Raw genomic sequence first — 26252 nt, 5'->3', positions numbered from 1 at the left:
ATAACACTAAGCTACTCTTTCTGTACTCTACAACACAGACTCTTCCTGGCACTCCTCTCTTCAACTCTCACGTTTCCACAGTTGTCTTTCGGCAACAAGACACCTCTCACAAGAGAGTCAGTACGAGATCGAGTGAAGGGTAAAGAAAAACGTTTTATTTGTAGGGTCCTTTCCATAATGTTGTCAGACACTTCTATTAACAGTCTGAGCCTGCTCTTGCTCAATACTCAAATTTCAAAAATTGTTGTCCCCATTAGTGACCAAAAACATGGGAAAATAGGGTCCAGGTTTACAGAATACAGAAGTTTCCCTTTAAGACGTGTAGGAGACTCTTTAATTAGTTGTGACATCACAACTAATTAAAGAGTCAATCGTGGTCCAGCATGCAACGTTACACATGTGACATGGAGACCTGAAACCTCCAGCACGCACAAACTGAGAATGGACTTTTAAGTGAAGTAGTGGACATCTTGTGTCTAGCAGTTAAATAGGTGCATATTCATAGATTCTAGATTTTATGAGGGAGTAGATTTAATTTGAACAAGGTAATTGGAATTTTTTGTGGAAAAAAATACATCAAACATTATTCAAAGAAGAGTATGTCTTAAAATTTGTGGAGAGGATCTTCAAGTTATGGTGATACGAGTGCAAGGTAGCAAATAACTATACCTGTAATGTCACCTATTGTAAGTAGTGTTCAAGTAAATGGAATAAATATATTTCAGTCCCTTTATTAAAAATGGCTTCCTTTGTATTTCCAGTTTTGCTGAGGCTTGCACATTCAAAAACTCTTAACAGGTGCTGGATCAAAAACGGACGAAAAGTCGGACGAAAAATCAGCACGAGATCCTCTGATTCTAGTTCTCGTCTTAAGTTTGTTTGAGCTTCCTGCTGATGGTGTAACATCTTGCATCAGATCAAGGACACAACATGTGAGTGACATAGCCTTTATTAAAACTTGACATTAAATCATAACTCATTTTAAATACTATTGTGATTGCTAGTTCTCTCTTTATACTACATACTAGTGAATATTAGTACGCTATATGCTTTTACTTTACTTTGATCTCCCTTTTATAATCCAGTATCAGCCTTAGGAAAACATACGGTATGCATACACTGTTGCAACATTAATATTCATGTACGTTCTATGCTCTGCAGAACACTTTTGGGTAATAAGTATAAGCATTTGTTAGCTTGTGCTAATAACCACATTAAGGAAAAAGCATAAAGCTGGCACACGGCAACTGTTGAAAGCAAAGTGCAATTGTTGGAGTATTATAACTCACTGAATAGCATCAAACTGGATATTAAATGTGGTTTAAAAAGTGCTCCTAAGAGTTGGGGGTTCTTGAGTACTCACTCAGAAAATACTTTTTTGTTCATGTTTGCAATCAGTCATCATTTTTTTTTTTTTAAACACATAATACCAAAGCAGTCATTGCCATGGCACAGTAAGCAGCATGATAGTCCATCTTTGTCCAAACACAACTTATAAAAATAGAAAACAACTAGAGTGAAGACGACTATATTTGCCAGCAGGAGGCTACAGTATATGTAGTAATCATTTTGTAGAAGTTGATTTCAGAAATGAAAGAAGTAGGTTACATGTTTCATAAAGTGGCACTAACAGAGTTCAGAAATGCATAACTGGCCCTCCAGAGTCCCTGCTCTTTTCATCAACTTAAAGCCTGTCTGGTCACATCTGGTTGGTCACACTGCACAGCACTGTGGGCTGACCGAGAGACGGCTGACTGTCATAGACTGTGCTTGACTCGGTCATGGTGGTGAGTGTGTTAGAAGAGAGTGGACCAACCCCTCCTGACACCTGGCTCCCCCAAGGCCTCCACTCTGGTCTGACCCTCTGGCTCTGTGGGCTGAGGCTGGTGTTCCCAACGGCAGGCCCCTTCCCCTCATATGTTCCCTTGACCAATCCATTCAGCGCAGCGGAGGCGGAGGTCTGGTCCAGGTGCTCAGCTGAGACCAGAGGCTGCCGGTCTTCCTCCTCAGAGATGGCGAACACCGGCACGCTGACGTGGTCACCCTCGCCCGGGAACTCGCGCCTCTTTCCGGCCTGGCTGCTCTCGATCTGACACTGGGTGGAGGGAGAAGAGCCAGAGCTGGGTTCCGATGGGGAGCCCTGGGCATGAGGAACCCCGGAGGCCTTCGTTGGGTCTGCCGTCCCGGAAAGCAGGCCGAAGCAAGGCCCGGTGAAGCGTGAGCGCCGCAGGTTGCTGGTGGAGTTGAGACGCCGCTGCCTCTGGGCGGGCTGCGAAAGGGGGTAGGAGGCATTACTGATGGATGAGTCAGAGATGATGCTGTTGTCTGCTTTAGCGTCCAGGTGAACATCAGAGAAGACCCTCCTGCTGTTGTCCCCTCTGCAGTCAGCTACCAAACTGGATGGAGCCTGCATGGAGACATGACATTCAGACATACAGTAGGTGTAATGATTTTGTGAAACAGCCCCCTGGTTATTTTGGATAGTGTTGACAGCCTGATTTTAACCAAAACTATTAAAAATGGTATGATAAGTACCACAGGAAGTCAGTGAGATTTTTGTATTTTTCTGGTGAGCTGACCCTTTAAGTCAAGTAAGAATACCTGATCAAGACAAGATCATTTATATAGGAAACAAATGAAATCAACCTAATTAACTGAATGTAGCACTGACCCCTCCTCATCAACCTCACATGCCATTAATGGTCCTAGGTGTGAAAACATCAAATGGTTCTAGTACTGACGCTGTCCACCAGCTTGGTGAAGGGACTGTTGGAGTTCCAGCTGCACCACTTCTTATGCAGCTGCGGCAGCGGAGGGAAGAAGTCCTGGAATGTGCGTACGCTCCACGCTCTCGGTCTGGCACAGCCACCGTTGCCGTCCTTTGCGGATCTGGTACCAGTAGTTGAGGTGGTGGAGTCTGGTGAGGGCCAGTCACCTGCAGGGCTGGGACCGGTGTCACTGTGCCTTAGAAACCTCTCCCGCTGCTACGAGACACAGATTGCACAAATGTATAAATTAAACTGAGTAGTGGGGTCTGCATTGGGCCCCAAAGCAACCTACAGTGGCATGCCCACTGGCAGCCATATTGTCTTTAGCTGCTTGAAAAATTATAATTTTGTCTCTGATGTATATGATACCCAACTGCTTAGTGACTATGAACAAAGACTGTGGGTCCAGATATGAAAATGTGTTCATATAAGAATATCAAGCTGAACAAATACACGTGTAGCAAACAAACTTTCCCTGGAAGAGCAAAGGTTAAAAGACAAGAGTTGCCTAGAGAGGATAAACAAACTAATTAGGTATGAAGACGACCACACAACATAAATAGCTTTTATATCAGAGGTGGCATTATGCTCAAGCACTCAACTGCAGCTACAATGGTAAATGACCTGCACGGACCAGCAGGCTTGTTATTGAATCACGCACGCATATTAGGATTGAGCATGGACAGACTGGACTCTAGTAACAGTAACACTGCTTTATCTCACTGTAAATGTTAATATGGATGAAAATAGATGGATAGGCTAATATTAGTATCATGCTTTCCTATGCCTTTTTATGACATACTACGCCATGACTTTTTATAGCATACTATACTATGCCTTTTTATGTCATTTTAATGGCATACTATAAGTTTGTCATGTAATTGTATGGCATAGTTTACTGTGGTTTTTTTATGACTTCTTTATGACATTTTTGTGGCATTCTATCCTATGACATTTTTTATGACAAACTAAACTATGACATGTTTTAGGACATTTTTTATGACATACTATACTATGACTTTTTTAGGACATTTTTATGGCATACTACGCTATGACTTTTTATGGCATACTATACTTTGACATTTTAGATGGCATGCTATACTATGACTTTTATGACATACTATACTATGACTTTTTAATGACATTTTTATGGCATACTATACTATGACTTTTTTTATGGCATGCTATAATATGACTTTTTATTAAAAAAAAATTGGAATACTATACAATGACTTTTTCAATGACATTTTTTATGGCAGGCTATACTATGACTTATCAAGGCATACTAGAGACTAAGACATACTATACTGAGATTTTACTGACATATTTATGGCATTTTTTATAACATACTATACTATGACTTTTCTATGACATACTATACTATGACTTTTTAATGACATTTTTATGACATACTATACTACTATTTTTTTTATGGCATACTATACTATGAGTTTTCTATGACATACTATACTATGGCTGTTTTATGGCATGCTATACTATGATTTATCAAGGCATTTTTATGGCATAATATATTACAAGTTAATGAGTTTTTATGACCTTATGGCATACTACAACTAAGCCTTTTTTATTAATTTTTTTAGACATACTATACTGTGAGATTTTAATGATATATTCATGGCATTTTTTATGACATACTATACTATTACATTTTTTATAATTTTTTTTGACATAATATAACATGACCTTGTATGACATACTATACTATGACTTTTTTGTGACTCACTATACTATGACTTTTTGTGACATTTTTATGGCATTTTTTTTTTACATACTAATATATTTGTTTATGGCATGCTATTTTTATGACATTTCATGGCATAGTAAACTTTGATTTTTTTGTGACTTTCTATGCCTTCTTTATAACATTTTTAATGACATACTATACTATGATTTTTTTATGGTATGTATCAATAAACAAATTATTACCAAATCAATTATTATTATTATTATAAATATGATTATTATTATTATTATTATTACAGTTTTATGACATACTATACTATGACATTTTCATTAATGGTATGATATACTATTACTTTTTGATGACATTTTTTATGGCATACTATACTATGACAATAAAAAATACTATGACATTATTTATAGACATAATATAGTCATAGAATACTATGAGTTTTTGTGACTTACTTTACTGTGACAGTTTTATGAAATGTTTTTATGACATACAATACTATGATATTTTTATGGTATGTATCAAGCAACAAATTATAACCACGTAATTATTTGAACTGCTGTCAATCAGAATCAGCACTCAAATGGTAGTTTCACTACATGCAGCAACATGGTCCTTGTGATAGGGTTATTAGGAAATGACAGGCTGTCAGTCTGCTGATTGCACGTGCAACAGTTCCTCCTAACACCTGAATTTCTTCCTGCAGATTGTGTTGTGTACTACATTAATGGATTAACAAGAAGGAACTGTGCTGATTAGCTTGGCCCGCTCAGTCACACAGCCAGCCAGCCAAGCGTTTGTGGCTCACGTACCAATCTCAATCATTATTTATTAAGTAACATAAAGCTGTCCAGAGAACAACAGAGACTTTGGAATGATTTCAGACATGTGTGGTGTTGTGTATGCACACCTCTTAATATCTGAACTGTACATTACGGGTCCAAACAAATGACTACTTGAGAGGACACTTTACTGTATTGAGACTTGCATAGGTCATATTTGCTAATTGACAGGTTAGATGTGCAAAGGCCACGTTATCCTTCCTGTTCGGTCAGCTGCTGTTGATCGGGGGAGGGGGAAGGTTTTAGGGGTTGCAACCATCAGACAGAGAATGAGTCCAGATAATCCTTTACACAGAGTCACTAGCAGCTAGCTTTGTCTAGACAAGAATTAGCTAGGGGTTTAAATAAAATGTTCTTTTGGTCACTAAAGCTCCACCAACACAATGGCAACTTTTAGATTTGACACACGAGGTGAGAAATCAGCCACCCAACACACTCGCCTACAAACCATGGTTCTAAAGGCAGGGTCTGAGACCCTTTTAGGGGTGCCTGAAGAACCTTGATATACACCCCAGAAAAATTAGCAACAGTTGAATTAAGTCTCTTGAATTTAGGACAGCAAGGAATGTTCAAGAGCATTTGATCCAGACTTCTTGATCCAGGTATTAAAGTCTTCTCATTGCTTTATTGTAACTAAATTGAAGCTCTCCTTCGAAGGGGTCCTTTGCAACAAAATGTTATCAAATGGGGGTTCATGGCTTAATGCAAGTCGTCTACATATTTGGTGGTGTATGGCATGAAAATACCACGCTAACCTGGAAGTTCACCTGGCAATGACATTGAGAAGATGAACTTTGCATTTTTCAGTGACCTCGGCCGTTGTTAGCCCATGCAACATTTCTCAAACATTATTTACATGGACATCTGCATCGAGGACACACACAGGCAGACCACACACTGTGTGCCAAAGCGTGCATGACACACACAGACACACAAACACACACACAATTGGAGCTGGGAATCTGGCTCTGTAGATAATACTCCATTAGCCTAGGCTGCAGAAAAGCTTGCCAGTCCTTCAAAAAGCTGCCAGAGCTGTTTTATGCCAACTCTTATTCCAAGAGAATACAAAAGAGAGCATAGAAAAAAAATGCTTGGTCGAATTTGGTTCTTCCTCAACACTTCTCCCATCTTTTAATTATCCACATTTCCCATTTATGTCCTCATAGTGTTCATAGTTTTAGACTGTACCACGCGTAAGCCAATAAAGCGGTGTCGGTCTTATTAGGAACACTGGGTCAATTCAAAGCAGTGAATGCCCTGTCACCGCTGATGTTCATTGGTTCAGGGATCATTTCCCCAAAGCGAGGAGATCACCCACTGGGAGTTTGGCCTTGAGATCAGATAGACATTTTCACTGTCCACTGTATAGCATCAAGGCTACTTTCAGATAGAACCTTTGTTGAGATATTTCAGTTTAGACCAAATTGGTGTACCATTCATAGAGCCACGCCACTAGCACGTAGATTTTTAGGGCTCCTGAATGTTTAGCTTTGGAGCAAGTAATTTCCTAACTAGGAGACAACATAGAAAACTGTATTGGCCTGAAACTTGGCCTTACCGTGTGAGGTGAGAAGGGTAGCCTGCTCGGGCTATTGGCTGAGGATACAATGAAGACCTCATCGGCACCAAGGTCGAGTTCAGTCAAACCGCTGCAGGAAAGGTCCACCTCTGCACTTTGGGAAATGTCAAAGCCTGCGCTGACTGCAGAAACACAGAAAAAACTATGTATTTAGAGCATTGATGACAAGGTCATTTTTAACAGTTTTACTGAACTGTAATAGTGCTTTATTGTAATAGTACAATGAGATGTAGTACAGAGCAGTTTCAGATAGACAGTGAAATTGTGTGTACATTCAAACTTTGTACATTATATCAGTTTTCACCATTGAAATATCATTTATGCCAATGCTCCACATTGATTTCATGCTGCCTTCTTCTTCTTCTTTAAGTAAGAACTGTTTGCCACTCAGAAAAGCAGCAGAGCTTGTGATGTTGTACTGCAATTTAAATGGCTCAATGAAACAACATGCAGAGTAGGCTAATCTCAACTCCTTCGCTGTTTATAAGCTATGTGTTTTGGTGTAAACTCCTTACACCGTGACTAGAGCACACAGAGAGGGGGACTGTACTCCCCTGTTGTTCAAACTACTCCCAGGCTGCTTTGTGGGTTAAATGCCACAACCCACAAATCTCTCAGCCTGGGTTCAGTCCCACTGAGCGAGAGAGAAGCCTTTGGATTGTTCCAGGATCAAGCCTGTGTGCTGCTCCAAAACTAATGCAACTTTCCTTTCCATTGAAAACTCTACAGATCCACCCAGAGTCCACAGAGGGTTCCTCAGTTTGTTTTGATTTAAAGTTATATCTTACGACATATTTATAACGCAATAGTGAAGCGTTCGATAAATCTTTCTCCTGGAAGGAAAGAAAGATTTCCTGAAACAGCAGTGGCAATTTATTCCAACTTGAAATAAATAGAAGAACTGGGTGGCTAGCATGAGCAGAGATAACCACCATAGATGAACACACAAAGAAAGAGCGCCACCTAGAGATGCTCATACGCAGAAAGTCACAGCAATTGAGGCACATTCCTCAAACCCCAGGCCTTCACTTTTAAACGACTGCACTAAAACTTTATCAGATAATTGCTTTGCCAGGAAATGAATTAATGGTAGATTTATATTTCTAAAGGTATTATTATCATTCCTAAAATTATTCTAGTCAAAAGTCTTAACATGTCGTGTAAATATAAATCAAAATGAATGACATCCACAGTAATGTGTAATTCATGGGCTTTGGGTTTGCTGCAATGCCTCTTAGTCATACAGTATAACTTCAGAGTTTACAAGAGGAACTGAGACCGACTAGAATATAAATTAAATATGTTCTGCATGAATACAGTACCTTTAATTGTTATTAAGGACCAACATCGACAAACAGCAGTCCAATATATCAATCTATCTATTGTGCGTGTGCAGGTGTGTGTGTCGTGCCCAACCTGAGTGTGGCGGGCTGTCATTGTTGTTGTCCTGCTCTGTTGTCGCTTCCAGGTCGGTCTGATTCTCAGCCATCAGCTGAAGCTCGCTGACCTCAGCCCCGGTGTTCTGGACTCCCTCCGGCACCTACAACACGAGCACACAGCACAACGCCATTCAGTTCATCCACGGTGCTTCATCACAACACCAAAGATGTTAAGTACAGGTGTTCCCAGAGGGAATCAAGCCCCAAAGCTAGCTGAGGAAATGCCTCGCAATGTCTCATACCTATTTTCAACCTGGATTTTTTTGCCTTTGACTGTTGTCACTCTGTGTGTGTGTATTACTGTAGAAGTGCTCCTGCAATTTGGGTCTCTGTACCACTCTATAACACTAGGATTACCACCTCACAATTGTATGCCTCCGCCAACCAGTCAAATTAAAGTTTACATCCATGTCTGTCCAAAATATTATCATTTGATCATTTTTTCCTGTTAGACATTTGTGTGAAATTGTCATAATGGGCATATGAATTCTTGAGTTATGGCCAAAAATATCTTTTGTGAAGTCACAGTGACCTTTGACAAACAAATTCTGATAAGTTCATCCTTGAGTCCAAGTGGATGTTTGTGCCAGATGAAATCAAAATTCCACCAGGCGTTCCTGAGATATTGCTTTCACGAGAATGGGGTGGACCTGGGGTCACTGTGACCTTGACCTTTAACCATCAAAATCTAATCAGTTCATCCTTGAGTCCAAGTGGACGTTTGTGCCAAATTTTAAGAAATTCCCTCCGAACGTTCCTGAGATATCGCGTTCACAAGAACGGTACTTATGGACGAACAACCTGAAAACATAATTCCTCCGGCCTCCAGGCCAAGGCTGTCACTGGCACAGAGGCATAAAAAAATAATATGGTAGCACAGCTTTCAGTGGTAAATATCTAATAAACGTTTTGTGATTGGTTAGGGCTGCAACGAAAGATAATTTTATTATCGATTATCAATTATCTGCCAACGATTTTCACCTTTTGTCTATAAAATATCAGAAAATAGTTAAAGATGCCCATTTTAATTTCCAACAACACAAAGTGATGTCAATGGTTTTGTCTGACCAACAGTCCCAAACCCTATGATATTCAGTTTACAATCACGTATGACAAAAAAAAAAACATCAAATCCTCAGATTTGAGAAGCTGGAACCAGATAATGTTTGGAATGTTTGCTTAGAAAATTACGCTGAAAATGATGACAACAGTCAGAGATTCAGGTGTGTTACGCTAATAGCAGCTAATTTAGCCCCAAGCCGCTAGCCTCCAGCAGAGATGAGGAGCAGGCTACAGAGGTCTGGTAATCTCACTTTTTTTTTTTTTCATTTTCAAACTTGTAGTCTTAAGCCACCAAACGAACCTGACTCATGTGACATCACTTGAGGACATTTATCAGATTTCATGCAGTGTTCTCTGGAGCCACAAAAGGATTTATACAGCTGTTTTCACATATGCTGTAGCAGTCCCCAACACCTGTGAACAGAATTTGATGTGTAAAATCGGTGGAATTCCCCTTTAGTTAATATGTATTTTTGTTGAATCAGCCTTTTAATAAATCATTAAGGACAGAGATTTGTTGATCATGTTGACTATTGGAAAAAATGAGCTATAAAAGTACTGTGATGGAAGATGTATCTGTTACTAAGACACAACTAACAGGCTTTAACCTTACTAATGTGCAGTCTTTAGGAAGTTACAGACCATGTGTAAACTGCAAAAAATGTTCCTCCTCTGAGAGCATCATAGAAATTGATGTGAAGAATCTGAATAACACCCAGTGCCAATTTCAGCAGTTTACAACTCATCATTCCATGATGCAAATCACGATAACCTGCTTCATCATCAGGTCGATCAACCTTTGTTTCCAAACTGCATGATCTCTGTGGGGAGTGGAGGGGCAGTGCTACAGCAGTGGACTTCAGTGGCAAAGAATATTAAAAGAAATGTCCAGTGATCCCAGATAAAGCTCTGTTTTCAGAGGAATGTCTAACCGACAAATAAGGCAATAGAGAGAAGAAGACAGGTAGGGGAGGAGAGAGAGTGACGTGTAGAGAGGACAAAGGGAGAAGATATGGGAAGAGAGAGTGAGTATACAGAAGTGTCCGTACCTCAGAGTTGCTGGATGCACAGGAGCTGGCTCTTTTTTGACACAGTTTGGGTCTGGAAAACACAGAGCACCACAGCAATTCATTTTATAATTGCAGACACATCCAAAAAACAGCTTTTATGAATGTCCCCTATTTTTTTTCTACTCTTGGTAGAGTTTTCCCAAGAATAAAAAAATCCCTTTAGTGTTCACAATTTGACCAGAAATGTAAAAATGGACACTATCCCATGCAAATGTACTATACTGAAATGGGAGCTTTTTGACATAGTAACCACCTCACTCAATACATAATCGCTCCAACATACCCGTGGCTATTTCCCCTCAATAGTTGCTCTGTTGTGGTGTTGGATGATGGAGCAAGATGCACCACGATCTTGCATTCACACATGCCACAACTCTAGCAGTTCACATAGCGGTTGTTTCTGAGATGTTATTGCTATGCATTGCTTTTTTTCCTGTAGGGATGCACCACTGTCTTTTTCTCACTGCTGATAGCCATGTCCAGTATTTGTTTCCACAGACACACTGGTGGCTATTAATATTAAATTATTTTACAACTGAGAAAATTACTATCATTTGCCTATTTTTATCATGCCTTCCTGTCCTGTTCTTTAGTCCATATGAACCAATGAAGCATGCAGAAATACTTGAGCAAGTACCCACTTATTAAAAATTACTCTTACAGCTGAATGAGTTCATTACCAGCCGCAGGTCAGCTGAGGGCAACCCCTGCTGTGACTCTCATCCACCTTTGGCTGTTTTCTGACCAGAGTGGACATTGAGAGTTAATCTCACTGCTGTTTTAAACTTGCAAGACCTTGGCTTGCTTGCGAGGCTTGTTGTTTTCCAATAATTTCTGTGAACTCATTTAAATTAATGAGAAATAAAAAAACAGCTACCGAGGCTGCTCCTGAGTTTTGTGGTAATGCATTTCCTAGCTTCTGAATGACTCGTGTTGTTCTTGCTAATTACACTTTCATTTTATTGAACACGTGTTTCCAATTCCCCTATCATTAACAGTGAGAACCTGTGGAGTTATTGTGCCTAACGGATGAGTTGGAGACAGTGAGCTGCATTTGAAATTAACACAAATCACATTAAACAGGGGTGTTTCTCACAACAAGCTGAATACTAACACCTACAGTACGCAAATCTAAACCTTCCTGGATTTTGAATCTATCTGGACTAGTAAGGTAAAACAGAACGGCTTGTCAGAACAGATAGTATTACAAACCTCCGAGCTTAACCCTTCAGCTTGTGTTCATTGTCCCCTGGGATGGACAAGAGGGAACGGCTTGTAAATTACACCTTTTGATTGCCTGACAATGCTATCGGTACCAAACTCACATTGAGTTTTAATTCTCCTTGTTGTCCCTTTTTCCCCGCCCATTCACTTTCATGCAGCCTCTTGTGTTTTTGTGTGCTGGAATTGATGCCAGGTGCTGTACCTTGAATGCCCCGCTGTCTACAGTGAGAATGCTCCACATCAAGGAAGCCGCACAGTTACAGCCAAACCCAACTAATCACCAAGGGGTCACCACATCAGGGACCGAGGCTTCCAGCTGAGTCAACATAACAAAGTGGTGACTGTGTATGTACAAGTTTGTACATCTGTGTGTGCATTTACTGTTAGACCAGCCCATTTTCATTCATGAGAGAAAGATAAGACTTGTGAATTTTGTCAGGAGAATATTTACTAAGGACTCAGTTAAATTGGGTTTGTGTTTGAAAAAAAGCAACAAACATCAATCTGAAGGTTTTATCTAAGAAAAACAGAAATTCTAGTCTAAAGACTCCGTGGCCATGCTAGCGGCTCTGAAGCTGTACTGCAGTGTTCTGAGCTGAAGGCTAACTTGAGCAATGCTAATGATGTTTGGCAGGCAAACCATACATGTTCACCATCACATTAGTTTTACAGGTTTTTGGCCACTGAACAAATTAAAATTTCAACCTGATACTTTGAATAGATGAAAATGACCAACCAAATAATAACTAGGCTTCATCCTCTGGGGACCATAAATATCCGTATACCGGAGTTCAAGTCAGTCAATCTTAATGTTGTTGAGAATTTCAATCTGAACCAAAAATGTCAACCTGCTGATGACACTAGAGGAAAAGTCAGGGGATCATCAAAGTCACTAGAATGAATGAATGTCTGTAAAATAATTAGTTGCAATTCATTTAGTATTTGTTGAGATACTTTTTTTGCCCTGAAACAAAGTGGTGGGCGACCAACCAAGATTCCCATATTTTGAGTCATTGATTCATAACCTACATTTTGACAGCAATCAATGAATCAAATGCAAAAAAAAAGAAAAAAGTCTGGTATCTGCGGCTGTCGCAGGACTGTAAAAAGCCCGTCCAATAATTTCATTTGGGCCGAATGAAATGATGGTGCCTGCCTGTCTACCTACTTTTATGTCTGCCTGCGTGCACGCTGCCCGTGCACTTACTGTGCGTCACCGGAGTCTTCCAAAAGCTGCTAGCTTGACAGCTGTGAGTGCTAACAATAGCCATGTTCGTTGTTTATGATCATAATGATAAAAGTGAGGGAGTGGCCTTGGAGGCCTTAATGGACGGACTGTCAGTGTTGCCGACTTGGCAACTTTCTTGATAGATTTAGGGACTTTTGGAGCCAGTGCTGCAAGCTACTTTCATTCGAAAAGAGTTAGCATCACTGGGCTGGGCTTTTTGGTTGAATTATTTTTAAAATCTAGCTTGCCCTTGGTAGTTTCTTAGCATTACCAACCTGACCTTTGAAGAAACGTTTACCTTGTAGTTTTAATGAAAAAAAAGCTGCAATACATATTAGTTTTTCTATTGCTAAAATTGCCCTATCGTATCTCCAGGGGATTGATAATTATGACTCAAAAAAAGCCTCACCTAGTGGCTGATTTCTGGCTTTTACAACTCATTTTCAGTTTGTACTCTGTTCTGGAGAAAAAAAATTTCCAAGACATGTCTTGAGCTTATCTCTCTCTCTCTATTGTGAAAATATTTTTTACTTTAAATGAGGTTTAGTCTAGAACATGCATTTCATTAGTGGCAAATAGAAGTCAATAACCAACTGTATTTAAGCTCACATTAAGCTGATCTATCTGGTTATTGTCCCTTATCTATTTTTTTGTGCTATTTTTCATCTTATTATCTTATAAATAAAGTTTTCTCTACTTCTCTTACCTGAAAACGACGCAGAGGGCACTTGTAAGTATCATTGCGAAGAACGCAGCTCCACTCACAGCAGCCAGCAAAGAGTCTACCTTGCCGGCTGCGGGAGCAGAGGAGCGGCGGTCCCCCCCTGGCTCGGTCAGGTTGTGGTAGTGGAAGAGGAGAGCGAAGCCGCGGCCCCAGTGGGTGGTGGTGATGAGCTCCATGATGACCTCCACCATCTCCTGGCTGGAGCCGAAAACCAGCTGGCTGCTGGGAGGCCGGTTGGACCCACAGAACCTGGAGGAGAACGTGATGAGGTCTGAGATGTAGAGGACATCGTGGGGGCAGGCGTCAAGCACCGAGTGCTGGGTTTCGGGGCTAACAGCTGGAGTGTCAGTGGAGGGTGGCGAGGCAAGGGTGGGCTCCTCCACAACTGTGCTTGGGTGAGAACTGGGGCTGAGGTCTCCCCTGAGGTGAGACGAGGAAGCAGAGTTCACAGCCTTGTCTCCTGGAGGCACAGCCCCAGGTAGGAGGAGGAGAGCGGGGGGAGGTGGCGAAGATAGGCCAGAGGAGGCATCCGCGGATCTTTTGGCAGAATTTGAGACTTTGGCAATCTCCATCTTTGTGGACTGCTCCTGGACCACTACTTGCTTGACCTCACCATCTTGGGAGGACTGCTGAGTCTTTGTGACATCCAATACACTCTGAAGCATGGGCTCTTTAGCCGCTGATGAAGTTTCATCAGCCGCTATGCTGCCAGGAGTGAAGGTCACCTCTTCGCCTGCCTCTTCCTCTTCAAAATTAGAGATAGCAGAGTACTGTGCAGCGGAGTCATGGCTTTCAAACACGTCAAAGTCAAATATCTCCAGAATGAGCTGGTAATCAACAGGCACAAAGAACTGCCAAACGCAGTGTGTCCCAGAGGAATAGTTGTAGGGGAAGCCAGGGGACAGAATGAGGCCTTGGACGTCCACCACATCCACCTTGGCACCGCAGTCAAAGTATACCTGCAATATGAATCACATTAAGTTAGTCATGTCATAATTTCAAACCTGCTTTTAAGGAATTATAACTAAAGAATTTCACACTTTAAGGTTTATTTCAGGTACTTACTGACACCCTGACAATTAACGTGACTCATACAGCTCTACAGGTAGAGCTTGGCACAAATACTGCCAAGGTTAGGGCTTTTGATTCCCACTGGTGCCACCCATGCTAGCATTCATGTCATTCTTTGGCATTGTGTTTAAAAGTGTTGACCAGTATTATATTACACTCTGCCTAAATTCTAAGATGAGTCATGTATTCAGATAATGGCCGCTGAGTGATTAAGTTCTCTACAGTCTAAGGCACCAACAACCAAGGTACCTATCAGCAAATAATACACTCGACTTGTGGTCTGATTACTCACAGACATAAACCAGCTTGAAACTGAACTATTCAACCCTGCTGTTCTGCCTTTATATCAAAGCCTGTGTTTTGCCTGTATTGCCTGCTTGGGTAACCCTGGGGAGGGTATTTCTTCAAACATGCTGGCTGTAATTCATCCCAGGTGTGTGGGGGACCTGAAATCTAAGCAGAGGCAGATGTGTGGCAGGGCCAGGGAGCTGAGGACCAGACCTTTGTAGGGGGCCTGTGAGTTTATGAGCTTTCCTGTTGGCCTCAGTTCTGGACTATGGGAATGACCCAGACTGGCAGACCCCCATGCCAAACAGGTAACAAACCAACGCCCGCGGGCGACACTTGTGCTCTGGACTGGGCTAAAAGCATAAGAGATCACTTTGAGAATGCAGCTTAAATGGGAGAGGAGAAAGAGGGCAACAGGGACACAAGGGAAGCTAAAGTCTATGGAGCCAGACAGGCACTTTGATTGCTCCATGGTCCATCTATCCCCATCTGAATGCATTTATCAAAGGCATTCCTCAGTAGCAAAATCTACATGTAATTTTAAATCATGACTTGAAGAGAGGACCACTCGCTCAGCCCTCCGGTCATCAGGATCAAACCAAAAGCCCTCTCCATAGTTGATGCAGCTGACAGCCTCACAGCCAGGCAACAGCATACAACAGGCACATGGGAGGTCAGCGAGGGCAACGAGGGCAGCGTGACCTACGTAACTAAAGAAAAAAATGTGTGAGTGTCTGTGTTCTGTTGGGTTTTAGCAGTTAGATGTTGTGATTTTGTTCTCACATTGGAGTTTCATTGAAGATCGTCAAAAATCACCATCTACCCCCAAACCATGACGGCATATGATACAGTAGAAATGTAATAAGCAACAGGTCCACAGCTGAACTCGTACTTTCTACCGACCTCTTTAAAGCTGGAGTAGGCAGGTTGGAGAAATATGATTAAACAAAAGTTATTTTTATAAAACGGTCACAATATCCTGACAGTAGTGCATGAGACTGAAAAAAATCATGTGCCTCTGTGTCCTCCGGTGCTCCTAACTGCTGATCAAATTGATTCATCTTTGATCAGCGCTGCCTAGTTTGACCGTTTGATCAGGGTTTGCGAGTGATTGATAGCTGCGCCGTTGAATGAACAGCCAGTAGGAACGCTCTGTTTCTGAAATGATCTGTGATTGGCCAAAGTCTCCTGTCACGGGCTAGATTTTTTCTAAAGCCTGAAAACAGAGTTATGAGGAGGTGCAGAAGTCTAGCTTTCTCTCAGAAAAATATTCTGTCTACAGCCACTTTAAATTACATGATACACGATGATTTAGTCAAGTAGCTGTTTGCTGGTTACTACAGTACAAGCCATAGTTGCCTGATAACATTTACATATTGACAAAGACATTGAACTGTTTGTGGCACGTGAGAGACATTAAATTTAATCAAATGTTTGCTCACTCATCTTAATATTTTTAAAAAACCCTGCTAAATTGAATATCATTTTTTTCAAGTTACCACAATTCGGATGTAAATTTTGCTCATTAAAGTCCTTTAAGATAGTTGCTGTTTTTCTCCCTGACGGACATTTGGAGGCAATTACTTTGGCACATGGCATGCTACACTTGCGCTGCCTACACACTTCCTAGAAATTAATGTACTACAGCAAAGAATTACACGGATGACATTTGAACGGGCCAAATGCCATTCCTGCTGAGGCTGGAGAGAGTAAGCCGATTTGGGGTTCGCAGTGTTTGCAGCGAGGTTGCGCGATGAGGGGGAACCACTTCACAATATGGGGGCATAACAGGGGGAAAAGAAGGACAGCGTGTCCCCTTTTGGGGCAAGAATGACCAGTGGTGAGAGAATGTATGTTTGTTCATACTGCTGCATTGCTGGCCTTTCCTCAACCTCCCTTAAAGACTTGTTTCACTCAGTTTTCACCCTGTTTTTCATCCAATTCAACTTTAAAAGGTAAAAAAAAATAGATGTTGCAAATAATGCTCATTTATGAATTAATGGTCTGATGTGAAATCCTGCATCAGATGAAAGAGAACTGTGTCATGGACAGAGACAGTGTCATCTCTCCCACCAGGACGAGGCAGCTGGGAGGTCCCCAGCACCCTGGGATGTGCATGCTAGACTACACATGAAAGGGCCCCAAAGTGCCACAGTGTCGAATGGAAATGGGACATTCTTATAATGCCAAACATCTCGGTTCTGTTACATCACAGGCCGCTCCACTGGCAGGCCGCTAATTATTCAAGGATGCCTTTTCTCATGGCGAAACAATGGGCCGCAGTAGCGTTTTGGTGATCCACTCCGCAAACGGGGAGGGCAGATAATATTTTAATGAAGTGATGCTAATAAGTACAAGGCAAGCTGAAAGTTTACATAAGAGCCGGCTGGTCATTATGTCCCAGTTGTGCCACTGACAGGGACTTCCGTGGACAGAAGTAGATCAACTGAGCACATAATTGTCTGAAATGACTTGTTCAGTGAAACATCAGACCAGCTGCTGTCATTACTGAGAGGCCCCTGACAAATGGTATTGTTCTATCGTTCTCACTTTGCGTCAGTACATCTTTAAAAAAAAAAAAAAATCACATTCCATGATGGGGTTCATACGTCTGTCTAATTACCACAGAGGCAACTTTAAATCCACTGACTGATGTTGTAGAGAATATGTATTAGAATATGATCTTTTATTTCATTTAAATATTACTTAGCGTTAAAAAATATATTTAAATGAAATATTATTTTTAACAATAAATAAAATTTAAATATGATTTATTGTTACAAATATTATTTTAATAATAAATAATATTTAAATATTATTTATTGTTACAAATATTATTTTATTGTTGAAATATTATTTAAATATTATTTATTGTAAAAGAAAATATATATTATTCAAAACTAATGAAAGCAGTTTTAACCAGAATATTTTTTTCTATAACAGGTAGCTTTCTATGTAAATGGCAGGATGTAGTTAGAAAAAAAGATGAGAAATAAACTAAACAAAAAAAGTACTGTGTACCTGGGCATTAAAATTTGAGTTCTGGGCAAAAAAATAAAAATAGATTTTTAAAAATATATGATTCCAGCTTGAATGTGTTATAAAAAAAACATGTTAGACCTCTCTTTGTAGTATAAAGGTGAACAAGCAAAAAAAACAACAACACTACTTGTCAGTACACCTTTATTTGACAAAACAGAAGTCTGCAGTCTGACTTAACTGTTGGCTGTAACATGTTTTTTTGTTTTTTTTTAAACCACCCAGGCTGACGACACCACTGTGAAAACTCTGCAACACGAGCTGGCTTCTGCTGAAGTACTGTTAATACGCACAAACACACACACACTCTGCCTCTCATGCACAAACAGCCCTGGACTGGCTCATAAACAGGCAGGCGGGCCCCTAAAAAAGGGGGCAGGAATCCTCACCAGCCCTGTTTACTGGAGGAGAAAAGTGACACTGCTTCGCAGGGCTAGTGCTTGAGAAGCAGCAGTCCACTCGGGATGCTTTACAATCACATTCATTTCTCAGGTCTGGACCGATATCAACATAGCATAGCTTTGTGAACCAACAGTTTGTAGCCTGCACTGAATTAATTTTCAGTTATCCTTAATTTAATCAAGTAGTCGGACAGGGTTCAAGATCTGAGCGATACAGACCTGAGGAGAAACAATTAAAGCAAGGGTCTGTAGTGTTCTTCAAAAACATTATTATTATTATTATCATTATTATATCCCGACAGCAATCAATAAATCAAATGCTCTGACAAAAAAAAAGAAGAAAATCTGTTATCAGTGGCTGTTGCAGGACTGAAATAAACCCGTCCAATAATTTCATTGCCTGCCTCCCTGTCTATCTACCTGCCTGCCTACCTGCGTGCACTCTGCCCGTGCACTCATTGTGCGTCTTCCACAAGCTGTTGAGTACTAACAATACCATGTTCGTTGTTTATGTTCATGATGATAATTTTGGGGTTGTGGCTTTCTGGGGAGGCCTGAAGGAACGAGCTATAAGAGTTACCGACTTGGCAACTTTCTCTCTAGATTTAGCGTCTTTTGGAACGAGTGCTGCTAGCTACTTTCATGGAAAAATAGTTGTCAACACTAGGCTGGGTATTTCTGTTGGATAATCTTTAAAATCTAGCATACCCTTGCTAGTTTCTTAAGATTACGACCATAACTTTAAGAAAAATATAATCAAAAATGTACAACATATTAGAACAGAGTAGTGATTACTAAATTAGAAAATGTAAGAATGTATGCTGTAAAGTCAATGATGGGGATGAGACAAATCTTACCACAAATCACATAAAAGCTGAAGCTATTTGAGTTTAACAAGGAGTGCCACTAATTTAATTAGAATTAAAAGCACTTTTTCTCAAAGTGCAACAAATGTACAGGGAGTGCACTGGTGGAGAAAGATACAGACTTCTCATACAGTAATGCAGAACACACTGACACAAGGGGACAGGCTACACAGAATACACTGGTTTCCCATATAGCAATCATAAACAGCTACATGCAGCTAAACACATGTTGCATCACCAGCAGCTGCAACTCAATCAACAAGATGCCCCATTTGTGTTTTTATATTTTGTACAGCTGCCTCCAAATAAATAGAAGCTCCTTGAGGTCATTCTCCACAGCTGTGAAAAGCGCCGATACTCGAGCCCAGGATTTATCACGTATCTCCCCTGTGATGTCAATGCCTCTCCTGATGGGCTCATGTCAGTGGCTGTAGTTCAAGCCAGGGTGAGTTTACAAACAACTGGTGTGGCGGCCTGATTAAGCCCAGGCATTTCTAGGGTCGCCCTCGTTGGCCACTGCAGCGCTGGCTCAGCACATTTACACCACCGTGTGCATCATGGGTGACTTATGAAAGGCCTCTTTGAGCCGTTGCATGTTTGATCAACATTTTATTTACAGAGCCATCGTGGACACGGAAAAGTGGAACGCTGGAAATTATTACTGCCGTGGTCCTGGAACTCGCACAGATATGTGACTGGGTGAGCGAGGGGACAGGCAGATGCAGGCTCGCTCTTCCATGTTTGTGGTGTAAAAAACCTATTAACATATTTCCTCTAAAAAGAGCTGCTGCTGCTGCTGTGGTAGCTGTTAAAGCGAGTCTGTGGAACCCCGTGGTGAATCATGACCTTATCTCCACGGTGGTTTCAACCAGTTTGGAGAAATCATTTCCAGATTTTGGAATGTAATCCAGTGAATGCATCCATGATAATTAGACTTTCAGCAGCACCTCGTGAGAAGCCCCATCGTGTAGGCTGGGCTGCACTGTACAGACACAGTGAAACTGCAATCAATCAGAGTCTAAATGGGGACAACAACAAATCCAAGTGCAACCACGGCATCAAAATTGCCAGACAAGCTTATTTTTTTCAATATCATCTCTAGCAACCCTGAACTACAGACTATTTCACCTTAGCTGTTATGATGCATTGAGCCCCAGTGTCTCTCGTGTATTAGCATTGCATTCGAGTCACAGAGCTAAGCAACCGATTTTCCTTCTGTTCTGAAGGCATTTCAAGAATCCGCAAAGACTTCTAACCATCTGGATGAAAAAACATTCCCTCTGCTGCACGACAAGAACGTTTTTTAACCTGTTCCTCAAGTTGCGACTCTATTTCCTATCAAAGAAGCCAGAAAGTATGTTTCCTTGCTCTTTTGTTTTACAACACAAAAAAATGATGATTGTGTTGTAAATGTAATAGAAAGTAGCATCAATATAGAAGCATAAGTGATTCATTTTGGTTCACGTTGAACAGCTTGAGTGTGGACATTTCCGGCTACCATCTTTGTTTTTGTCTGTTTGCCTGGTTTGTGGGCTCTCTGCAAGCCGGTGTCTGCAATCTGCCAAAGACTGGTTATGAGGTACAGTAAAAGAAGCATCACTATGTAACACTGACTGAGATGTTTTGTAGTCCTAACAATTCCAACAGAGTGGTAAGTCGTCTATACCCAATCGCTTCACATCAATTTCAGGAGTCACATTCTCCCTGTTATACTTTTATTTACATGGTATCAATAATTTATTTAAGCTTATAAATTTTATCAGAACCCTCAGTATTTGGATTAAGAAGCTCGTGAAAAATAAGATGTGCCAAATTTAGAAGGCTACACCTGTTATTTAAATGTGTCAGATACATATTCAATCAAGAGTTAGGAATATATAAATATCGGATCAGACTCTGTATTGGCAGATTCCCAATATTAAAGGACTTGGATCTGGACCAAAAAAACTTGATCAGGACATCCCTATTGTCACTGCGGTACTCTCACACCTTCTGAGGAAAGCAAAACAAATGCTGTTTGTACCAAATGCAGCTACTAGAGCTTTTATTTTGAAAGCTAAACATCATCAGCCATTAACTCAGTGTAGTTTGACCTTTGTAAAGTTAGGTGGCCACCTGAAAACATCCTCCAGTATTAGCAACATCAAGATCTTACAGTTTTGATGCTACCATAGACGGTATTGAAAATAAAAGTTTGTTTTCTATTGAACAAATTCCTACTGCAACATAAACAGGACAGCTTTCACTCACTCTGTCTCTGACCCTGGCTTTCCATCCCATCTCCTCTAAAAATCTAAACTGCAGCTCACTGACACACAGTGACATGTTTATCTGTTGACTGATTGTGTGTATCAGATTGTCAGATAATTCATGGGAGGAGTAAGCACATTCACAGTACACTGGGGTCCTACAACTCAATTCAATTAGAGATGAATGTCCCCTCTTTCCGTCGTAAATAAAACCTTCCCAAAGACAGAGCGGACTGGAGCAACAAAACAAAGATCAAATTCACGCTCCCTCGTCCACAGCACTCAATTGTGGACTGACAGACTAGGATGCCTCCCATTTTTTTCTGAGGGGGATAGAATAAATTCCAAGCTTGTTTATGCTGTTCCAAAAATCAACTTAATACAAAAGGGGAGCGGAGGACAAAGACATCATTTACCGTGCCCCCTCAGGCAGATAATTGCAAAGATAGTGAGCACCCTATGCACACAGAAACTAAAGCTGGAGACGCTGACAATTCAATATAGCAAGGGCTTTTGTTGTCTAGTTCCAAGAACTGTGCTGCTGAGCCGCCATTGCCCATCAGCGGAAGAGGATGACTCTTGACAGGTGGAAGCTTCTCCTAGCTGACAATGTGGTCTTGATGTCCTCGAGGGGATCTGTGTCAAGGGTAATCCCTCTGTGTTATGACACCAGCCACTGTCCCAAATGGGGACATTTTGGAGCGGAAATCAAAAACAGAATGGATCGGAAGTACAGTTTACAGTTTGGATGCTTTGCTTCAATGACAATACAATACTTGGCAGGAAAGTACATAAAATATGAAAGACTGTCATTTTAAGAATGTTGTTGATGTTTCAATTTCCAAGACCACAGCAATAACGCACAGCATCTATTCAGCCTGGGAGGCATTCACCTACATAATACAATACACGCTCTAGCTATCATACACAGTGTTTTCTGTTGTGAGCAATGAGACATCACTTTTCCTTTCTTCAAGAGCAAGCACAGAGGCCCACCCCTGCCGCTGTCTATGTAAACATGACTGTTCCAGGCGGCTGACAATGTACATCAACAACTCCTGTCATCTTTAGTCAAATGTGTAGTTATTCTTGTGGTTCATGTATCCATATATACCTAGCTATAAAGTGACACTTCAGGTTAGGCATCAAAACAACTCAACCCATACACAGCTAAGCCTCACTAACCTGGCAGGAGCCTTGACTCTATACCACAGAGGAAGCTAAAAACATCTCAAACATGAATCACAGCCTGATTGAATCAACTCCTGACTGTTTGGATTCCTCTTTTATCAGAGACAAACTTTTGATCATGAGCTCCTCGCATGTCAGAGGCAAAGCTTGGGAATTTGCCTCAATGAGTATGAAAAGTAGACTACAACACAAGGTTTACATGCTCTCAATGTGGTTCTCATTTCAGCAGTTTGGACTCTGCATGCCATTCTCTGACTCTGTGAAGTGCAGTAACATCAAAACATGCCTGTGCCATCAAAACATCCCTTTGAAAGCCCTTGAGGATATAATGTCTCATGAGGTTTGGAAATTTTAAAGTATAGCCCAAAACTTTTATATTTTTGCAGTGAATGGCACAGGTGGTCAAGAGTAAGTGTGGATGTAAGGTGATTAAAAAACTGAAAAGTTTTTGTTTTTTTCCCCCTAGATTTTACTGTTTTTGATTGTCAAATATGCACATAGGATATTTTTTTTCAAAAAATAAATAAAATAAATAAACTAAACTTGAACCTTGAAATGCAAACCGCACTTAAAAAAGAACCATTTAAGTTAATGTACAGTAGGCTAGTTTATAAGCGACATGAGGCGGATGTGTTGGCTAAATGTTGTGGACAGACACGGTTTCAAATCACAAGCTGACAACAAGACCATTTGATATCCTCCTTATGCAATAGCCTATATTTTGTTTCCTACATAACTTTCGCAATTTCAGGGAAGGTAATGTTAGGCACTATTCTGTTGTCCAGCAGAACGTACGCAAAACTAAATTGTAAAAATTGTCAATTTAAAAGTCCATCGCTTTCTGCCAAACTTGTCTACACAATCATACATGAATTTAGACGTTTTTCGAAGCAGATAAGATTTCTGACATAGTCGGCATAAATGTTATCTAACAAAATTGCTTATTAAAATGACAACTATTTAAAATGTAGCTCAATACGTGCCTCTTCTCGCTGTCGCCTCCAGCTAACGTTACTGTACTCTGGTAGTACAACACTGTTGACAGAACAGACGAACTACATTACAATTTAAAATGTAGTTGACGCAAGTGTTTCTTTGTGTATCAGACCTATGCCGAAATGAATGGTGCCACCTAACTTTTCTTAAAATAACTTGCTTCAAGTCCCTTGAGGTCAGCACGGTCGACGAGAAGCAAACATTGTTGAATATGAAGATTTACGGACGGAGTTCGTGGCTTGCTTCTCTCCATACATGTGAGCACGGCACTCAACAGGGCTGGAGGTACAACTTGTGAATTATTGTCAGCTTATTGTCAACAAATGTCAACTTACTTTCTGTGCAACGCATCCCATCACGAAGAGTAGATATGTTGTCATAAAAGCATGCGCCCCAAGCGACGTAACACAACTCATTTTCCTCTAATTGTTCCTTTTGGAAGCGACGCACAGTGAACCGTGTCCGTGTCCCGCTCCTCTGCTTCCCTCTCATTCACCTGAAGGATCGGGAGCGCGCTTCCATCGTTCATGGGCGAACTCCAACTCAAACACAGGACCAGACCTCTAGATTAAAAACTCTCCTATTCCTCACTTCAGCCAATAGTTAACAGTTATTTATATTAAATTGATTTTATTTTATTTTTTTATAACCTAAATAATATTATTGTTGATTGTATGACTGGAGTTATAGCCAGTGCAATTTATGATGACCATGACGTTATATCATTAAGGTCTAGCTATTATATTTATTTAGCCTAAAATTATTTCCTTCTTCCAATCTAGCAGATGCAGAGAAGTTACATAAATGTTTTAAACTTGCAGGCTTGCCCCATGCATTCAGCAATGTGCATTACTATTATTGCTTTATTTGTAGTATAGCCTATGGAATAAGACTTAATGTAGCACTAGTGCAATCTAAATTAATGCATGAAAACACCTATAATTTAACAATTATTTCGTCCTTTCTTTTTAGAATTATATAATATTTTATTAGTTATATTATATTAATTAATTATATTACTATTTGAGCCAGGGTAAATCAGTCTAAAAGAGTAAACAAATCAAATATAGTCATTGTTGCACACTATTTTTTACTGAATCTATTCCTATCTTGTGTGGAGCCTCATATCATGAAATGTGAAAATATATATATATATATATTTCCTGTGTCAATGAGTATTTAAGTTTGGGATTTTTTGTTTCTGTGCGCTTCCTAATGAAACATCCCCTATTTGATTGTTGAGTTGTTTTTTTAATACAAATGTAAATGTACTTGTTTTTGTTTGTTGTTTGTAGTAAATGCACTAATAAGAATTAGCAGCACAGATAAATGCATAAACTGACCAAGCCGGAGACTTATATGAGAGCTTTATGGCAAAAGTCTAACCAGACAGCTGGATGAAAAAGCAGCCAATGTGTCCATTAGCATGTCACAGACAGAATGTCTTCAGACCAAAGAAACAGAATGTTAGTTTGATGCTGTATCAAGTACTCTCCTTATAGGGGTCGAATTACAAATCATTATATGATATAAGAAAACACAGGTAGTCCTGCATAGTTTCTGCTCTGTTATTACCAAATTCTTTAGAGAGCCATCCTGTAGGCTAGATGTCTTTCAGAGAGCACCAAATCCCAGGGTGAGTCCCTGCTAGTTCTTATTTTCTCACAGCTAAACAAAAATCCTTTGTCAGTGACATTAAAGAAGGTGACTAAGTGTGGTAGTTTGAGTTTACTCCAAAGCACCACTCCTTCAACCACCCACACTCAGGATCCCAGACAGGCATCCAAGCAATTATCTCATGCTCATGACCTTTTGATAAGCCTGTGTGGGCAAAACTAGCAGAATGTTAAATACTTAAGATATCTATGCAAATTATTTTAAAAGAATGAAGGTTATTGGCAACACAAACTTAAATCTGTTCACTCTTAAGAAGGTTTAGCCTCTTTTATATGTATGATATATATATATACATATATATACATATATATGTATATATATATATATATGAAGTTGGTGAGGCTGTGTTGTTTTCAGACTATTTACCAGTCTATGTCTACAGTGTCATTCTTAATATTACCACTAGATGGCATTAAAGCAAGACAGTTTGAAATCCTTCACATTGGCTTATAAAAAAATGTAACCTTTTCATTAAAATTGTTGATTTACTATATAAATACTTTTATTTGCATTAAAAAAATGCATAAGTGGGACTCACTAATTTAACTATGCAATTTGACTGGAGAGTCTGATGAAATATAGCCTATAGTCCCTACACTTTGTTTACACCTTACCCATGTTTCTTGTCCGCAGGTGTCTTCTAGTGGGAGCACTGCTGAGGCACTCTGCATTGGATGGTGTCCATTAGTGTTTGGGGCATGCAAGGGTCCTGTTGTGGCTGCTGGTGGCATTGCCGTCAATAGAGTCTGTGGCTGATGTTTGTGATCTGTATATTACAGCCAGGCTAATAAAAGGCCAATACAAATAACAGTATATAATCTGAA

The 26252-nt window shown here is 40.3% G+C and overlaps 1 protein-coding gene across 1 annotated transcript; it reads right to left on the bottom strand.

The window, feature by feature from the left end:
• Positions 1 to 933: 933 nt before the first annotated feature.
• Positions 934 to 24291, bottom strand: si:dkey-112e17.1. The gene is made up of 7 exons (XM_037777605.1): positions 24087 to 24291; positions 13633 to 14609; positions 10454 to 10505; positions 8320 to 8443; positions 6883 to 7025; positions 2742 to 2984; positions 934 to 2407 (listed from the first exon to the last, which is right to left on the bottom strand). The coding sequence occupies exons 1-7, from the start codon at positions 24165 to 24167 to the stop codon at positions 1700 to 1702; spliced, it is 2328 nt and encodes a 775-aa protein (XP_037633533.1). The 5' UTR covers positions 24168 to 24291; the 3' UTR covers positions 934 to 1699.
• Between the last annotated feature and the right edge of the window lie 1961 nt (positions 24292 to 26252).

This window comes from Sebastes umbrosus, chromosome 8 (genome assembly GCF_015220745.1).
Source record: "Sebastes umbrosus isolate fSebUmb1 chromosome 8, fSebUmb1.pri, whole genome shotgun sequence".
NCBI lineage: Eukaryota > Metazoa > Chordata > Actinopteri > Perciformes > Sebastidae > Sebastes > Sebastes umbrosus.
Note: the sequence above shows the minus strand (reverse complement) of the source record. Positions and strands in the feature narration are given on the sequence as shown.